Below are 17,365 nucleotides of genomic sequence, written 5' to 3' on the forward strand. Positions count from 1 at the left end.
ACTAGAAGGAAAATGAAAATATCGGCAGAAAAAAGCATTTGCAATTTAATATTTAAAAATACATTTGTATGTATGTATGAGGAAGCTCAAACCACAATTTTTATATATTATTTTGGATGAGGACAGGGGCAGCAAAATACACCTATGACCTTGCAATGTTTTTGATTGTTTTATTTCTCAATGGAAAAAATAATGCAAAGAAAATAAACACAAACACCATTTTTTAAATTTTAAATTTTTTAAAAGATTTTCATTTTATATTCAGCAAATTTCAAAAATTTTAATTACTAATTTAATTAATATTAATCTATGTAAATGTACGTGAATGGTTGATTGGTGGATTGGTTGATAGGTGAGTAGACGACAGAGTTTTGCGGTAAATAAATATTTTATTTGTTTTTTAAACATATTTAAATTGTAATTAAATGTTTAAAGTTTAAAGTAAAGTAAATATATATATATATGTATAATATTATATAGTAGGTGGTATATATTAAAGTAACTGTTATATACTCTATAGCCTAGCATTTTACACAGAAGCAAACCGTAAATGCGGATGGTTGAGTGATGGATGTTAAATGTGTCTGGATGTGCGCATGAGCGGGTGGTCGTCATACATACGTTTACATGAGTGGGTGCGGTAAGTGGTGAGAAACATGCAAATATGTATGTAGGTAGGTGTGTTCTGATAACGAGATGAGACAACAACGCACCAAATGGTGATGATGGGGAATTTAATTTGATAAAAATTATTCAACGGCTTTGGTAAATATTTTTTTTACTTTTGTTCATATATTTTTTAATGAATGTACACAAAAAACAGCGTCATCTTTCATCGTTCGTGCGACACTACTTATAGACTCAAAATCATAGACGGGATTTAATATTTTTTTGAATTAGCCAATAAGAAAACAAAGAGAGTAAAATGCTCTAATTGCCACAAAATACTTCTGAATATAAATTTTGTAGTAAATTGTAATGATTTTTATTCATGAGCGTTTTCAAAAAAAAAAAAAGTAAAAAAAAAAAAAAGAAAAAGTAAATGAAAATATCCAAAAATTTAAAAAACGTAAAATAAAAATATAAAAAAAAATGTATACATAAAAATAAAAAAAAAGTAAAATGAAAACATAAAACAAATTTTAAAATAAAAAAATAAAATAAAAATATAAAAAAAATTAAAAAAAAAAAAACTAATTAAAAAAAAAAATATAAAAAAGATAATAAAAAAGTAAAATGAATATATAAAACAAAATTTAAAATAAAAAAACAAAATAAAATATAAAAAAATATATATAAAAAAAACTAATAAAAACTAAAAAAATTTAAATAAAAATTAATTATTTAAAAATTTAATAAATAAAAATTAAAAAAAAAAAAAATAAAATAAAAAAGTTAAATAAAAATATAAAAAAAAAAATAAAATTAAAAAGTAAAATAAAAATATAAACAAAATAAAAAAAAATAATAAAAACAGAAAAAAATTTGTGAAAATAAATAAATTAAATGCGGGGTTTTCTATGTTTCTCAAGAATAATCGTAAACTGTACTCGAATTTACAATTTCTTTTTTTTGGGTAAATCTTTTAATATTTGACCTTACTAAAATGGGGTCTACTAAATGCCGTGAGATTTTTTCTCCAGTTTGCGAAACAACGGTATTTGAAAATGGACCTTGGACATCTGAAAGCTCATTTAGAAACAATTTTACATCATATTTTAAAGTGATCCGATGTTGATTCTTTTCAGAAAAAATTTAGCTTATATTAAAAAAAATGTACTGTGCGAAATTTTTACGGAATAGCTTTAAAACTAAGGAACTTATCTACAAAAAAGTGGCAATTTAACAAGTTTGATAATAAAAAAATTATCTAAATAAAAAAAAACATGAATGCATTACAAATATTTTTTATATATATATACATATATATACTCGTATAATGGACACTTACAGCCCTTATTGTGAGTTTGACCGATCATCTTCTCCTATTTGCGGTGTGCGTATATATTTTAAGATTTGAATGGTTTTCGATTCAAAATTTGATGTAAAGTTATTTCTAAATGAGTTCTCAGTGGCCGCAAAAGGAATTTCCAACAACCGTTATCCCGAAAACCCGAGGCAATATGGGAACGGCAATAAATTTAGAAGGAATTAATTACCCATTAAAACTCTTTACCAAATTTTGAAATTGCACAGTGCAATTATTTATTTATAATTATTTATTTCCTCATAAGAAACCGTCTGCTCGGATATACACACTAAAAAAAAAAAACAGAATGTAAGCGCCAATTATATTTATACAGGGTGCACACGGTATTTGAGGACATGCATATATGTGGCTATAAACTTCCCGAAACCATTATTTTCTTTTGCTCTAGGCACAAAGCACTACAACTTAACTCAAGAAATGAAGAGACATGCAATATGTTGCTATATGTGCAAATCACACCGATTTAGAAATCTCGAATTGTCTTAAGTGCGTCCGTTCATGCGGTCATAAGGCTCGCCGTGAACTGGAACCATCAGGCGGCAATGCAGAATCTGTTGCAAAACGCAAAAAACGCGAAGCACGTTCGGACACTGTCCGGTCTGCAGAATTTAATCAGGAAGTGCAAGCGATCATTGACGAGGACACTTAAAAATCAGTGAGGGTCCTGTCGAGGGAGCTTTATGCTTCTTAGAGTTTCATCCGTCGAGTTGTCCATAAAGATCGCCGGTATAAATCCTATGCGCAGAAGACAGTTTATGCCGAAGCAAACACGAGAACAGCGAATTATCCGGTCAAACAAAATCCGCCTTCTAAACAAAATTAAATACCCTGAAGCACCTGAGATGTTATGGTTTTTTTCTGACGAAAAATTTTTGTCGAAGACCAAAAGATTAACCGCAGAAATGACAGATTCAGGCAGATTCAATCCTACCGCCTTAGAGGTTCCTGAAGTTTCAAGCCACTGTTATGGTCGTAGGTGTTGTGAGCAACAAAGCAACAAGGACATGCGTGCCACCACACTTCTTTATTCAAGCATTTCGAGTGAACTCCGCTGCATATATTGACAGCGACAGAAACAGTAGTGAAACCCTAGATTTATGGTGTACGCGGTGACAGTTCATACATCTGTCAGCAGGACTCTGATCCTTGTGTAAAGGAATGATGCGACACAAGATTGGATGGCTGAAAACTTTCTTGACCACTTAACATCGAACTTACGGAGGCCTAACTCCGCAGACCTTAATCCCTTGGATTACTACGAATGGAGCGTAGTGAAAGTGAAACCAATAAGCATCCTCAAAGCACCATTTCTTTTCTGAAGGCTACAATTAATACCGTTATAGTCAATACGAATAAGGAGCATTTGATTCGGGCATGCAATCGTTTCCGGATCCGGATAGAGAAGGTTATAGCAGTTGAGTAAAGAATGCGTGAAATGGTTGAAGTGCCAGTCTGGCACTCCTCAAGTTTCATTGAATTTTGTTCAAAATAAAAGCTAATTAGTTTTACTCTCAAATTGTCCTCAAATACCGTACGCATCCTGTATATATATATGTATATGTATATTATTTACGATTTAATTTGTTTTTAAAAATTTGATTAATTTCTGATTAAGCTTTTTTAGTTCAAGAAGCAAGTTTTTGTGCATTTTTTTTTTGGTTTTGTTTACTCAGGCATAGTAATCAATTGTGGACTCTTTAATTTATCTGCTCATTTGTTCAAGCTGATGCTTATCTTTTTATTTTTTCATTTGCGCAAATGTAATGATATTTTCTAAGTCTATTGGTCGGTCGTTTAGTTATATTACGTTTTCAGTTTCGTATTAGAAAATTAGAGGAAAAAAGTAATATACGCCAAATTACCACGATTTTTGTGTAAAAGAAGGCTAAATATAATATAAAATAAATATAATTGCCATTGAGCAAACTGGTACAAATTTTAAATAAATTAATTTTTCAGAGCAAATTAATATAAATATTTTTATTATTATTATTTTTTATCCGAAAAACAAAAAAATAATACCAATAAGGTCTGATTAATGATTCGACTAAGCCCCCGCACCACGACAAGGTGGTTACACAAAGAAAAAAAAAATAATTCCCGATAATATAATATTTATTCGTGGGCGAAAAAAAATTAAATAATTACTGATTTTGAGTAAATAAAATTAGAAATGCAATTTTGATTCACAAACAGCCTTATTGTGGATTTCATGTGCACAAATAATTGCCATAAACTAACAAAACGAAAAAAAAAAAAAAAAAAAAAAAAATTCATACGGAATTGAATTGGGGGGAAAAAATTGTTTATTGTTTTATAAATATTAGGCATGATACAAGGCGCATTCATTAAGGGGTTAGGAGTAGTAATAATTTGGAAAAAATGGATTTTTTTTGCATTTTCTTAAAGTATAATATTTTAAAAATATTGTGTGAATCCGACAAATACTTTTCGACTTATTCAACAATTAACAAAGGGCGCTCTTTAAATGCGTTTTTCTCGAAACTATGTTTTTTGAACTGGCGATCACTGTAACTTAAGACCGCTTGGTAGATTTCAATAAAATTTATACTGCTTTTGAAAAACATAAAAAACTCGAGCCTGATCGAAGGATTTTTTTTTTAATTTCGATTTTTTTTAAACAATTAATTGCTGTTTTTTTTACGAAAATCTGAAAAATATTTCCGCCATATTGTTAATTTTGAAAAAGTTTCGATCAGGCACAAGATTATCTATTATTAAAACTAATTTCTCTCGTCCGATTGATTTTAGATTAATCTCCAAGGACTTGTGATGATCACCGCAAGGGACCTCTGGAGAAACGGGCTCCACACAAACAGCGATAACTTTTACAATTATTAATTTTTTTTTTAATTTTGCCAAAGTCTAGTCGAAACATGATGCACTGTAGCTATGTTTTGATTTTTGTAAAATAAAGCAATTGACTAGCAAACCAAAATTATTGAAAGCCATCATTTTTCGGGCCTCTGACTAGCCCTAACCCATTCTTAAAGGTGGTGGCACTAGACCAACAACAATATTTTGTACTACGTTTGATTGTCAAATAAAAGTATTGACAAAGTAGAAAACAAAGAATGAATTTGCCTTGTTTCACTCTGGGCTGACAGCCCCTTCTTTTAGCGTTGCTAATTTTCGCACAAATAAAAAAAAAATTTTTTTATTCGTCATCACCACTTTCTCATCACTCTCTTACATACACACCCACACATATGTACATGTTTAGTTTTGTATTAATTGGATTATTCAAATGTTACTTCATTTCCAGCCAATGTAAGAAAAAGGATTTAATATGTTTTTTTTTTTTTACACAAACCAAAAGATGTGAATAGAAAGGAAATATGTTTTTTTAGTTACAAATTATGTATGCATTTGTGTGCGTATTGGTGCATTTGCTAATTTTTGTCTGATTTTGGTTGTTACATTTTAGATTTGTACTTAAGTGGTTACCGCTTTGGCAAACTGTTATTTTATGTGTTGTTGTTTTTCGGTTTCTTTCAAGTATGTAAAACGTGTGCAAATTAAATATAATATTTAAATACAAATACATACAAATATTGTATATTTTTTTTGTCCAACCGTTTATGCGTTCGTACACACATACTAGCAGTTAATGTACAGTTGTAAAGTTCATACATTCATAAATATGTTGTAATATATAAGGAAAACATACACTAAAACAAATCTTAGAATTTTAATAAAATATATTTACAATGGATTCAATTTTGTTTTTTGCTCCGATCTAATGCCATTTTATTTATGTATGAACAAGAAATAATTAATTTATCAGCATGAAAAAAATTTTGAATTTCCAAATATGCATCATTTGTGTTTTTGTTGTAGTATATTATAAATATAAATTTGATTTATCCAAAATAAAAAGGCCGATTCACGTCACACTTAATCAACTAGAAAAGAAGAGTTACCATTAAGAGAAAATAAAAATTATATATGTACGTATATTTATATATAAATATAAATAAATACTGGGCCCCAAAATTAAATTAAAAAATTAATAGAAACAATAGTAACATAGCAAAGCTAGCAAAATATCAAAAAAAAGTACAATTAATTGTAAGCTTAACACCCAAAAACGAAAAAAAAAACAAAAAAACAACGTGACCCGAAATTTGTTTTTAAACAAAGCTTTTGCATTTACATATAATTAATTGTGGTTCGACCAAATTTTTGTATTTCGTGCGCTCTTCCATGAATTTAGTTTGAATTGAGATTTAGAGCCGTAAGTGAAAAGGCAGCCGCGCACAATTTACACATACATAAGTAGGTATGTATGTGGGTATAGCCTGCATACCACCAGTAGTAATGCCTGTGAGAGAATCCTTGTGCTTCCTAACTTTCTAATCCTTCGCGCATCCATCCATGCATACTCGCATATTCTTTCTCTCCCTTCCTTTCTCTCACTCTTCACTCTCTCGTGTACAAGCTTTTGTTTTGTTTCTTTCTTTTTTCGCACTGCGCTCTTTCACTTACCTTGGCTCTGCGTTGTATTCGTTTTTAGTGGCACTGCGAGCCGTGCATTAACAGCCAGCAAATGATCTCGTCGCGCTATTAGGCTGGTTACATGCTCCTCCAGGCGGACATTTTCACGCTGCAGCTGATGTAGGCAGGAGAGTAGTGAAGCGACTGTATAGAGTAGGAAAAGTTATATATTATATTAGTAGTTTTTAAAATTTTTTTATTTTATTTTAAATTCAATATTTGCTGCCTCTACTCGCTAGCTGTTAATCCCTACTAATATTATAAATGTGAATGTAAGTTTGTTTGTTACGCTTTCACGCCAAAACTACTTAACCGATTATTATGAAACTTTGTACACATGTTATTGGAGGTGTTAGAAGTAACATAGGATACTTCTTATTAAAAAAAAGGTCTCGAGATATAGGTCAAAACGTGGACCCGGGTAACCTTCGGATGTGTATGTACAATATGGGTATCAAATGGAAGCTGTTGGTGAATGCTGTAGTTCAGAGTATTTTTCATGCCGCTCCGTGACTAGGGTCTCGAGATAGAGACCAAAACGTGGACCCTAGAATGTGTTTGTACAATATGGATATCAACTGGAAGCTGTTGGTGAATGCTTTAGTACAGAGTATTTTTCATGCCGCTCCGTGACTGGGGCTTCGAGATATAGGTCAAAACGTGGACGCGGGTAACCTTTGGTTGTGTATGTACAATATGGGTATCAAATGGAAGCTGTTGGTGACTGCTGTAGTTCAGAGTATTTTTCATGCCGCTCCGTGACTAGGGTCTCGAGATAGAGACCAAAACGTGGACCCTAGAATGTGTTTGTACAATATGAATATCAAATTGAAGCTGTTGGTGAATGCTTTAGTAAAGAGTATTTTTCATGCCGCTCCGTGACTGGGGTCTCGAGATATAGGTCAAAACGTGGACGCGGGTAACCTTTGGTTGTGTATGTACAATATGGGTATCAAATGGAAGCTGTTGGTGAATGCTCTAGTTCAGAGTATTTTTCATGCCGCTCTGTGACTAAGGTCTCGAGATAGAGACCAAAACGTGGACCCTAGAATGTGTTCGTACAATATGGATATCAAATTGAAGCTGTTGGTGAATGCTTTAGTACAGAGTATTTTTCATGCCGCTCCGTGACTGGGGTCTCGATATATAGGTCAAAACGTGGACACGGGTAACCTTTGGTTGTATATGTACAATATGGGTATCAAATGAAAGCTGTTGATAAGTGCTTTAATACGGGGTAATTTTCATGCCTATTGATGACTAGGGTCTCGAAATATATGCCAAAACGTGGACCCGCCGTGTCTTTGCACTGAATTAAACCAAACTTACACACATTGCTAAGTAGGTATTGAAGATGGTTTCCGTATAGTTTGGATACCTATTGGTAGATAGAGTCTCGAGATATAGGTCAAAACGTGGACCCGGGTAACTTTTGGTTGTGTATGTACAATATGGGTATCAAATGAAAGCTGTTGATAAGTGCTTTAATACGGGGTAATATTCATACCTATTGATGACTAGGGTCTCGAAATATATGCCAAAACGTGGACCCGCCGTGTCTTTGCCCAGCGAAGCGGGCCGGGTTTGCTAGTTTAAATTAAAATAGAATTTCAATTTTCAAGAATTTGAAGTAGGTACCATTTTACGGAACTATACTACGCGTTTCATAACTATAGGAGGGACTTACTGACAAGTTTTCACGATTTATTTGTTTCTTATTTAATTTTAACAATTTTTTATAAAATAATAGTTCATTCTACTACACCAACCATATAAATTAAATTATTGACAATCCTTTTTTTTTGCTGGCGGTTTTGTGGATTTTCTCCACATAATGAAAACTCGACATTGTTTTTGTATATGGAAGAAACACCAAACAACGTCAGCAAAAAAAAAAATGGCAAAACAAAAAACTTAATTTTTGAGCCACTATAACTTTGTACTTTATCATAGCAAAATTCAACTGGCATACAAGAAATTCTTTAAAAAATTTTGATTATGAAGTTTAGGATTTTAATACCAATTTGTTGACTTTTTTTTAATTTGCCAATAAGTCTGCATATATACATATACCACGTCGATCAAAAAGTACGCGGAACAACCGCCAGGTGACGCTCTATGTCAACCGATTTGAGTTATGTTTTTGTTTTGGTAGGTTACCACAGCTGTGATTAACATTCTTACGAAATTTTATAGCCATTACGACACATTTGTAAAAGTTACGCCGTCTTGAGAAAATCTACCTCTGCACGTGTTTTCGATTTTGCGTTAAAAATGGATTCAATAGTGCGAAAACCTTGATAAACTGTTTCGGTTATGATACTCTAAAGAAAACAGCCGTTTACGAGTGGCACGAACATTTCAGAAGAGAGTCCATGGAGGCTAACGAACGTAGTGGCAGTCCGTCGAAATCGAAAATCATCAAGAAAGTGAAATAAAAGTTATTCAAGAACCGCAAATTAACCATCAGAGAACCTGAACATTGCTTATGGATCCGTACAGTCTAATATAGCTAATGATTTGCGTTTGCGCGTGTTGTTACAAAGTTTGTCATTGATCTCAAAGGACCTAAATTTCATGCGAAAACGGGCCCGCGTTGATATCATTAAATATATGATTTTCATGGCTGAAACCAATCCAACATTCATCAGACGCATCATTACTGGAGGCAAGGCGTGTTTTTATGAGTACCACGCGCAATCTAAACATCAGGCTAGTGAGTGAAGACCTCGAGCCAAGCTCAAAGAAAACACGTCGTTTTCAGTCAAAAAAGACAGCGATGCTCAAGGTTTTTATTTATTACAACAGAAATGTACACCTGAAATTTTTGTCAGATGTTCCGAAAGTAAATAAGGACTATTATTTGGGCATTATGAGACGTTTACGTTGAGGAATTCCACAAAAAAGAAACCATTTGTGGCGAAACAAATCGTGGATTTCGCACCATGATAACGCACTGCCGCAAAGTGCCAATCGAGAACTTTTCACCAATAATGAAACGAATACCATCCAAAAGCCAACAAATTCACCTGATATGATATGATTCTCAGCGATTATTTCTGTTTGATCGAGCCAAAAACACTACGGGGAACGCGTTTGCGCAGCCGAAAGGAGTTAATGGAAAAATCGAAGACGGCTCCGACGGCTATACGAGTTCCAGAAATGTTTCGAGAGTTTGATTTGCAATTGATGGTTAGTACTTTGAATAAACTTGTGTTTTGAATATTCTGAATATAGTCCGAAAACTTTTTCATCAAGACGACATATAGTGTATATTAGGCCGGGCCGATTTGTGGGGAGGCAAAAAAAATCGCCCATTGCTCTGTGAAAATCATATTCTAGGGATCAAAATAAGAAACTTTGCCGAAGGAACCATACCTCTAAAACGAATTCTGATGCCCCCCAATTTGGGTCGAACTTTTAGTGTCTTTTGTGGGGAGGCAAAAAAATCGCCCATTGCTCTGTGAAAATCATATTCTAGGGATCAAAATAAGAAACTTTGCCGAAGGAACCATACCTCTAAAACGAATTCTGATGTCCCCCAATTTGGGTCGAACTTTTTAAATAGTTTATTTTCTCATGTAAAGGCCAAAAATGGTGATATTTTGAAATGATTGTACGGGGAACCCCCCAGGGGAGTTCCAAGGGGTGTGCCACTGGCATGGGTGGATCGGCCGTCCAAAGTTAGTGGGGGTCGGTTATACATTTGGACTCGATTGGAGCACTCTAAATGGGTCAAAGTGGGATTTTTCATTCGACCCAAATTGGCGGACATCAGAATTCGTTTTAGAGGTATGGTTCCTTCGGCAAAGTTTCTTATTTTGATCCCTAGAATACGATTTTCACAGAGCAATGAGCGATTTTTAAATCGACCCGCCCTAGTGTATATATGTGCGCATATTCTTTGTTGGGTGTATGACCGAGCTTCTCCTTCAATTTGTGTTATGCGGTTTTTGATGTTATTCTATAAATGGAGGGACCAACAGTTTTAAGCCGCCTCCAAAAGGCAGATGGTCTCTTATGAGAAACTGAAATACAGAAATACACCCGGTCTGAGTTCATCACTTTATTGGAATGAGCTTTTAGTGGCCTATTATCTCAAAGAATCGGTCTGTATTTTGTACTAATTAGCGAGATATGGGTGGTTATGATGGGGAAAGTGGCACAAATGGTAGATTGACCGGATGATCCTCTTAGATACAGTTTTAAAGGCAGCAATATGGCCTATATCACACACAATTTTCAACGAAATTGATAAAATTGCAAAAATGGTGGAATTAATAACAGCAAAAAATCCTATTAAACTAATCGCAATCGATTAAAAAAAATGTATACATTAAGAAATAAAACCGAATTAGATAAATGAATTCAGTTCAAAGCACAAATAATTTTTAACGAATTGAGAATTATTTCACTTGAATTAATAACCAAAAGAAGTGGACAATTTTGTGAATTATTCTATGACCTCATCTAGAATACTTACTGTCAAAGTGCTGGGCCTGCTCCATGAGAAACTGCGAGCCCTGCTCCCATTGGCGTTCGAGCAGCTGCTCCAAACTCTGAGGTATGGCCATATTTCCATTAACGCCACTGCCAAACATCGAAGCTAGTGAAGTACCACCGGCCATTTCAGTTGCGGGCGTTACAGTGACTGCCGTATTGTTATTAGTTACATTCGGCGCCGAAGTAGAATTTCGCTGTAAATAAGTTTTTGGATACAAATTTAACTCGATAAAGGTGAAATCAAAGTACTTACCACCGTAGACTTTCCGGGAAAAGGCACACCCACAAACTGGGGTGTTACCGCATCCGCAGTATAGATGCTGTGATCCTGTATCTCCATGTGTAGCTGATCGGAGAGCTTCTGCGCCACATTGCTGTTCGGATTCAGTTGATTGCCCAGCATATGGGCGGCAGTGTGAATGGCGGCACCACTACTGGGCACACTGGACGGCGAACTACTGGCTGCCGTCGTAATGGCAGCGGTTGTAACCGTGGCACCAATCACATGCCCCCCATTCTGGAACACTTTCACATCAACCTTCGCCTCATTGGTGTGTGAATCCTTCGCTTTGCGCCCACGCTTACGTGGCCCCGTGGCTACAGCACCCATTTCAGAGCCAGGTGAACTGGGTGGCGAATCTTTGATGGCCGTGGTTGAGGTTGTTGTGGTAATGTTGCCTGTCACTGCACTTAGCGATGCTGTCGCGGTGGTCACAGCTGTGAGCAGATGCGCTGCTGTCGAATCGATGATGGGTGGCGTGCCAATGCTGCTGGATTGAGGTTCATAGCTAAATTTGAGGCCTCCGCCGCCGCTGCTACTGCTGCTGCTGGAGGAAGCATTGGAGATGGCGCTGCTGTTCGCAACAAATGATGAGGAGGAGTATATGCCGCTGTCCGGCGTTCTGTGGTGAATACCAGTAGAAGTGGTTGTTGATGTCGTTGTAGCATTTGCAGGGGATTGCAATGTTTTCGGTTGAGATGGATGATGAAGTGCGTGATGTTGGTGATGATGAGTTAGCGTAGAAGTAGAAGAGTTGGATGGGGTTAATTGCACAATTTCAATGATATCATTATTGCTGCCGCCAACAGCAGCAACACTGGGCTGCTGTTGCTGCTGTGACTGAAGCTGTTGTTGTGATTGTTGTTGTTGCTGTTGCTGGTGCTGTTGCGTTTGCAGTTGGCTTGTGTTAGTGGCGCTATTGCTATTGCTATTATTATTACCGTTATTATTGCTACTGTTATTATTATTACTGTTGCTGGTGATTGTGTTAGTAAAAGCGGCAGATGTAGCGGTGCTTCTTGAGGGGGAAGCAGTGGAGGGATTGGAGTTTAGGAGGTTAGAATTCGTTAGGTTAGATAAAGCTTTAGCAGGCGAAGCTCTGGTCGCGTTAGAGGAAGAGGAGGTGGAAGTGGAGGCGGATGGATTGGCAGAGGAAGTGGAAGTGGTGCTAGTGGCTGAGTTAGTATTTCTACCGCCTCCATTTTTCGGGTCAGGCGAACGTTTTTGCTGTTGCTGCTGTTGTTGTTGTTGCTGTGCGGCCAACTGTTGCTGATAGAGCGTTTGCTGGGCGCGCAACAATTTCTTATTCAATGGTTTACCACTCAAATTTGAGGCGACCATGGGCGCTGGCGCATCGCTAGGATTTTTACTGGACGCACCAGCGGTGCTGCCCATATTGGTGCCTTCCGTCATAACGGTTGAAGAGCCTGATGCAACATTACCGCCGCCACGTCTCCCGCTACTTGTACCGCTTTGATTGGCACTAAGATTAACCACTTCACCGTTATTGCTACTAGATTTGGCTGTGGCATCGCCAGCGACACCATCATGGCCGGCGGACGAGGCAGACGCAGACGCTGACATTAAGTTAGTTCCTGCACTAGGCAGTGTTAGATTTTTTGCTGTCATATTGGTAGTGCCACTGGTGGCACCACCACCACCACCACTACCATTATTTCCGCCGGTAGTATTTGTGCCGCCCGCACCGTTGTTTTCATTACCACCATTACCATTGGTGCCACTTTTGGTGTTGGCCCCCCCACCCTTCTGCCTTGTCGGAGACGTTGTGTTGGATGCATTACTACTGCTGCTGCCATGCAACATCACAACCGGCGATGGTGAGGGCGTATGGGTAGGTGTGGGTGTTGGTGTAAGCGTAGGAGTGCTGGGCGGTGGCAGCGAGAGTGGTGAGGGTGCGGTAGGTGGTGGTGTCGGTGTTGTTAGGTCGGTACGAAAATGCTGCTGTATGGGCGACGCCGATGATTTGGACAATTTTTCCACGGGTGAATCGCGATTCTTGCCCCCCACTAAAGCAGCAGCAGCCGCAGCCGCAGCTGCAGCGGCCGCTGCACGTTTCTTGCCTGAACGCGAATTAGATTTTTGTGCTGGTAGCCCCTGTTGTTGTTGCTGCTGCTGTGATTGTGCGCTTTGTTGTTGTTGCTGCTGCTGCTGATGGTGCTGTTGTAGATGTTGAGCTTGCAATGCTTGCATGCCACTCTCGCCAGAACGTGATCTGTTGCACGCGCACGCAGGCGGTGGTAGGTGAAGGAAAAGTTTATTGTTTTTGTTTTGTGTATGGTGAATTTTCATTATATTGGTTGGTTGTGGAAGGTGAGTCAGAGAGTACAGCCATGACAATGCGTGCGTGGTGAATTTTCACAGAATTATTTAATAAGAAATTCAATTTAATTTTTTCAGGACGCGTGAGCGCATTGTTTTTTTTTGTGAAGAGAAAAAGTAGAGAAAGCAAAGAAAAAATATTGACATACTTCATCAGTTTTCACTTTCAAATTTGCTTAATTACATTTTGACTTTGGTGTAGTTATGTGCGTGTGGGTGCGTGTGCTGAGTTTTGTTTTAATAAATTAAAAGTTTACTATTTGATTTGGATTATTTTTGGAGTTAGGCATCAATAGATTTATACTTATACATATATACATGTACATTTGTGTTTGTATGCATGTAAGTGTGAATTGAGTACTTCTATATATGTGTGTAAGTATATACAAATTCATATAAGGTTGTCAAAAAAGTCTTGCGGTATTTCCGCAAGCTTGTCTTTGCAAGCGCGTAGTTCTAGTTGTATTCGTCGCATCGGTTCACACTAGAGCTTTTTGGAAAGCTCTTTTCACGTGCTAACACGTGTTTGATTAATTGTTGTTTGCTTTTAGTCGTTCGTGAGTTATAGCGTCGCAAACATGGAGCAAAATAAAGAGAAAATACGGCATATTTTACAGTACTACTACGATAAAGGCAAAAATGCATCTCATGCTGCCAATAAGATTTGTGCAGTTTATGGACCCGATACAGTTTCCATTTCCACCGCACAACGATGGTTTCAACGTTTTCGTTCTGGTGCAGAGGTGATCGAAGATACGCCACGGTCCGGAAGGCCTGTCGTCAAAAATTGCGATGAAATCGCTGAATTGATCGAAAGAGACCGGCATAGTAGCAGCCGTAGCATCGGCCAAGAGCTGGGCATGAGTCATCAAACCGTTATAAACCATTTGAAGAAGCTTGAATTCAAAAAGAAGCTCGATGTATGGGTGCCACACGACTTGACGCAAAAAAACATTTTTGCCCGTATGGATGCATGCGAATCGCTTCTGAATCGCAACAAAATCGACCCGTTTTTGAAGCGGATGGTGACTGGCGATGAAAAGTGGGTCACTTACGACAACGTGAAGCGCAAACGGTCATGGTCGAAAAGCGGTGAAGCTGCCCAGACGGTGGCCAAGCCTGGATTGACGGTCAGGAAGGTTCTTCTGTGTGTTTGGTGGGATTGGCAGGGAATCATCCACTATGAGCTGCTCCCCTATGGCCAAACGCTCAATTCGGACCTGTACTGCCAACAACTGGACCGCTTGAATGCAGCACTCATGCAGAAGAGGCCATCTTTGATCAACAGAGGCCGAATTGTCTTCCATCAGGACAACGCCAGGCCACACACATCTTTGGTGACGCGCCAGAAGCTCCGGGAGCTCGAATGGGAGGTTCTTTTGCATCCACCGTATAGTCCGGATCTCGCACCAAGTGATTACCACCTATTTCTGTCCATGGCAAACGAGCTTGGTAGTCGGAAGTTGTCCTCAAGAGAGTCCTGTGAAAATTGGCTCTCCGAGTTTTTTGACAATAGGGAAGCGAGCTTCTATAAGAGGGGCATTATGAAGTTGGCATCTCGTTGGGAACTCGTCATCGAACAAAACGGCGCATATTTGACTTAAATCGCATTATTATAACCAATTTTATGAACAATTGAAAATTCAGTAAAAATACCGCAAGACTTTTTTGACAATCTTATATTAAAGCGGCGGTGAATTGTGTCCTATTTGCGACAAAAATAAAAATAATTAATTTTTATTTTTTGATTCATGGATTGCAATGAAGTTATACTCGTATTGTATATGTATGTGTATATATTTTTTGTTGTACTGTCGCACATAAATCTGTGGTATGTTATGTTGAGTATTTGTATGTATGTATGTACAAACTCGTATTAATACTGAGGTGACTCTGACACAAATACATTTTCTTAACTGAGAATTTTTTTGACTGGCTTCGATTTAACTCAAGGAATGTGGTGGATTTATGTATACATTTCTTAAGTGATTTTCGTTCAGCCCTACTTGCAAGCGAAACCAAATTTCAACGTCCAATCTTGCAGTGTTAGATAAGTTTAAAAATTGGCCAAAGTTGAACTTTTGCTGCAAAACTGGTTCTCAGCGCTATGTTATTGCACGTGTGGTGAATTTCTGCCAAAAGCTAGTTAACTGTGCTTTAAAAAGACATGATGCTGCGGTTTTAATCAACAGTTAAAGCGGTTACAAAGCATACATTTTTGACATTGATTTGCTTTTTAGAGCTTTTTCAATAACACATGGGCTGAAAAGTCCCGTTCCTAACACATAGATGGCACTATTTTTATTGCATTAACCGTTTTTTTCAGTTAGTACTAACCTTAAAAAGACGGCTGTTCAAATTTCATGATATTCATGAATTCGTGAATTATTGTGACGCTACTTTTGTTATTTTGAAAACAATTGATCACAAAGAATTTCGTTATTTAATTTCGCGCTGCTTCTTGATGGAGAAAAATACCGTTCAAGCGAAGCAATGGCTTGAAAAGTGCCAGAAACAACAATAAAATGTTGGTTTGCTGACTTGAAACGTGGTCGTAGAGACACCCATGATGCTCAACTCAGTGGACGTCTAAATGAGACGGTAACACCAGAAAACATGAAAAAAAGCCAAAAAATCGTTTTGAATGATCGAAAAGTAAAGTTGCGAGAGTTAGCTGACATCGTAAAGATATCAAAGGAAGGTTGGCATTATATTGCATGAGCATTTGACTATGAGAAAGCTCTGTTCAAAGTGGGTGTCGCGTTTGCTCACTGTTTTGGTTCATCAAGACAACGCACCGTGTCACAAGGAATGATTGCGTTGTGCTTGATGGAAATAAAGCTAATTGTGAAAAAAAAAACAAAAAACTGTTTTCTTTGTTAGGCCGGGACTTTTTAGCTCATGTGTATTTTCTTTTGTTTTTTATTATATATATTTTTATATATATTATATATATATATATTTTTGACATTTGTTTTAGTTAATATACTTTATATTATATATTTCTTCTTTCAAGTATATGTGTTTGTGTGTGGTAAGTATTGGGGGAAAACGAAATTTAACTCAGTTTCGAAAATAAACAAATTTAAAAGGTGTATGAAATTATTTTACAATATTTTACAAGAGCAATGGTTCAGCACGTATAAGTTGGGGGTTTTTGATGTAGAATTAGGAACTGCTATAGTTTTTAAGTTATTCATGCCTTTATATAATTTTGTGGTCATTTTTATGACAAGCCCTTAAATAAACTATTTCTGAGACGCAACAAAAATCTTAGTAGCTGGTGAGGTGCGGTAAACTAGACAGGGCTAGTTTGCTAGGGCGGCAGCCCTTGATCGAGAAAAACCCCGAGTCATTGCGGTAACGTAGAACCGGCTGCCATGGGAATATCTTGGTAGCTGGTCGTGTAGTTCATAGTTTTTGAAAACAGCCTCAGTCTCAGCAATCAGGCGTTTTAAAGTCTGTTAAATTATGCTTACTTTCAAACACTCTTATAGTCATTAAATTCTACGCGCAGATTTTGGCAATCATTGCAAGCTGGAGGTGAACATTTTGCTTTAACTGTAGTTCTCTTATATATTATCAAGTACAGTTTCAGATTCACATACTCGTAGGGCATGAGTTTTTATATCATTTCCATATACATTTAATATAAATACACACATTTTTCGTGCATACATTTCAGATTTCGTGTACATGAAATTGCGAGCTCCTCTAGTTAAGTTCACACTTTT

At 36.8% G+C, this 17,365-nt stretch overlaps 1 protein-coding gene across 6 annotated transcripts in view; it reads right to left on the bottom strand.

The window, feature by feature from the left end:
- Positions 1-17,365, bottom strand: part of LOC129247279 (protein AF-10-like) — a 126,003-nt gene that overhangs the window by 10,819 nt on the left and 97,819 nt on the right. For 5 of the 6 annotated variants that reach the window (XM_054886373.1, XM_054886365.1, XM_054886342.1 and 2 more), the window contains exons 8-10: positions 11,265-13,524; positions 10,992-11,205; positions 6,500-6,652 (exon numbers count right to left, since the gene is read on the bottom strand). In XM_054886373.1, coding sequence (XP_054742348.1) covers positions 6,500-6,652; positions 10,992-11,205; positions 11,265-13,524 — 2,627 coding nt within the window. Of the gene's footprint in view, positions 1-5,726; positions 5,917-6,499; positions 6,653-10,991; positions 11,206-11,264; positions 13,525-17,365 lie in introns of those variants that run through there. The other variant, XM_054886381.1, reaches the window with a different exon arrangement.

This window comes from Anastrepha obliqua, chromosome 1 (genome assembly GCF_027943255.1).
Source record: "Anastrepha obliqua isolate idAnaObli1 chromosome 1, idAnaObli1_1.0, whole genome shotgun sequence".
NCBI classification, from domain to species: domain Eukaryota; kingdom Metazoa; phylum Arthropoda; class Insecta; order Diptera; family Tephritidae; genus Anastrepha; species Anastrepha obliqua.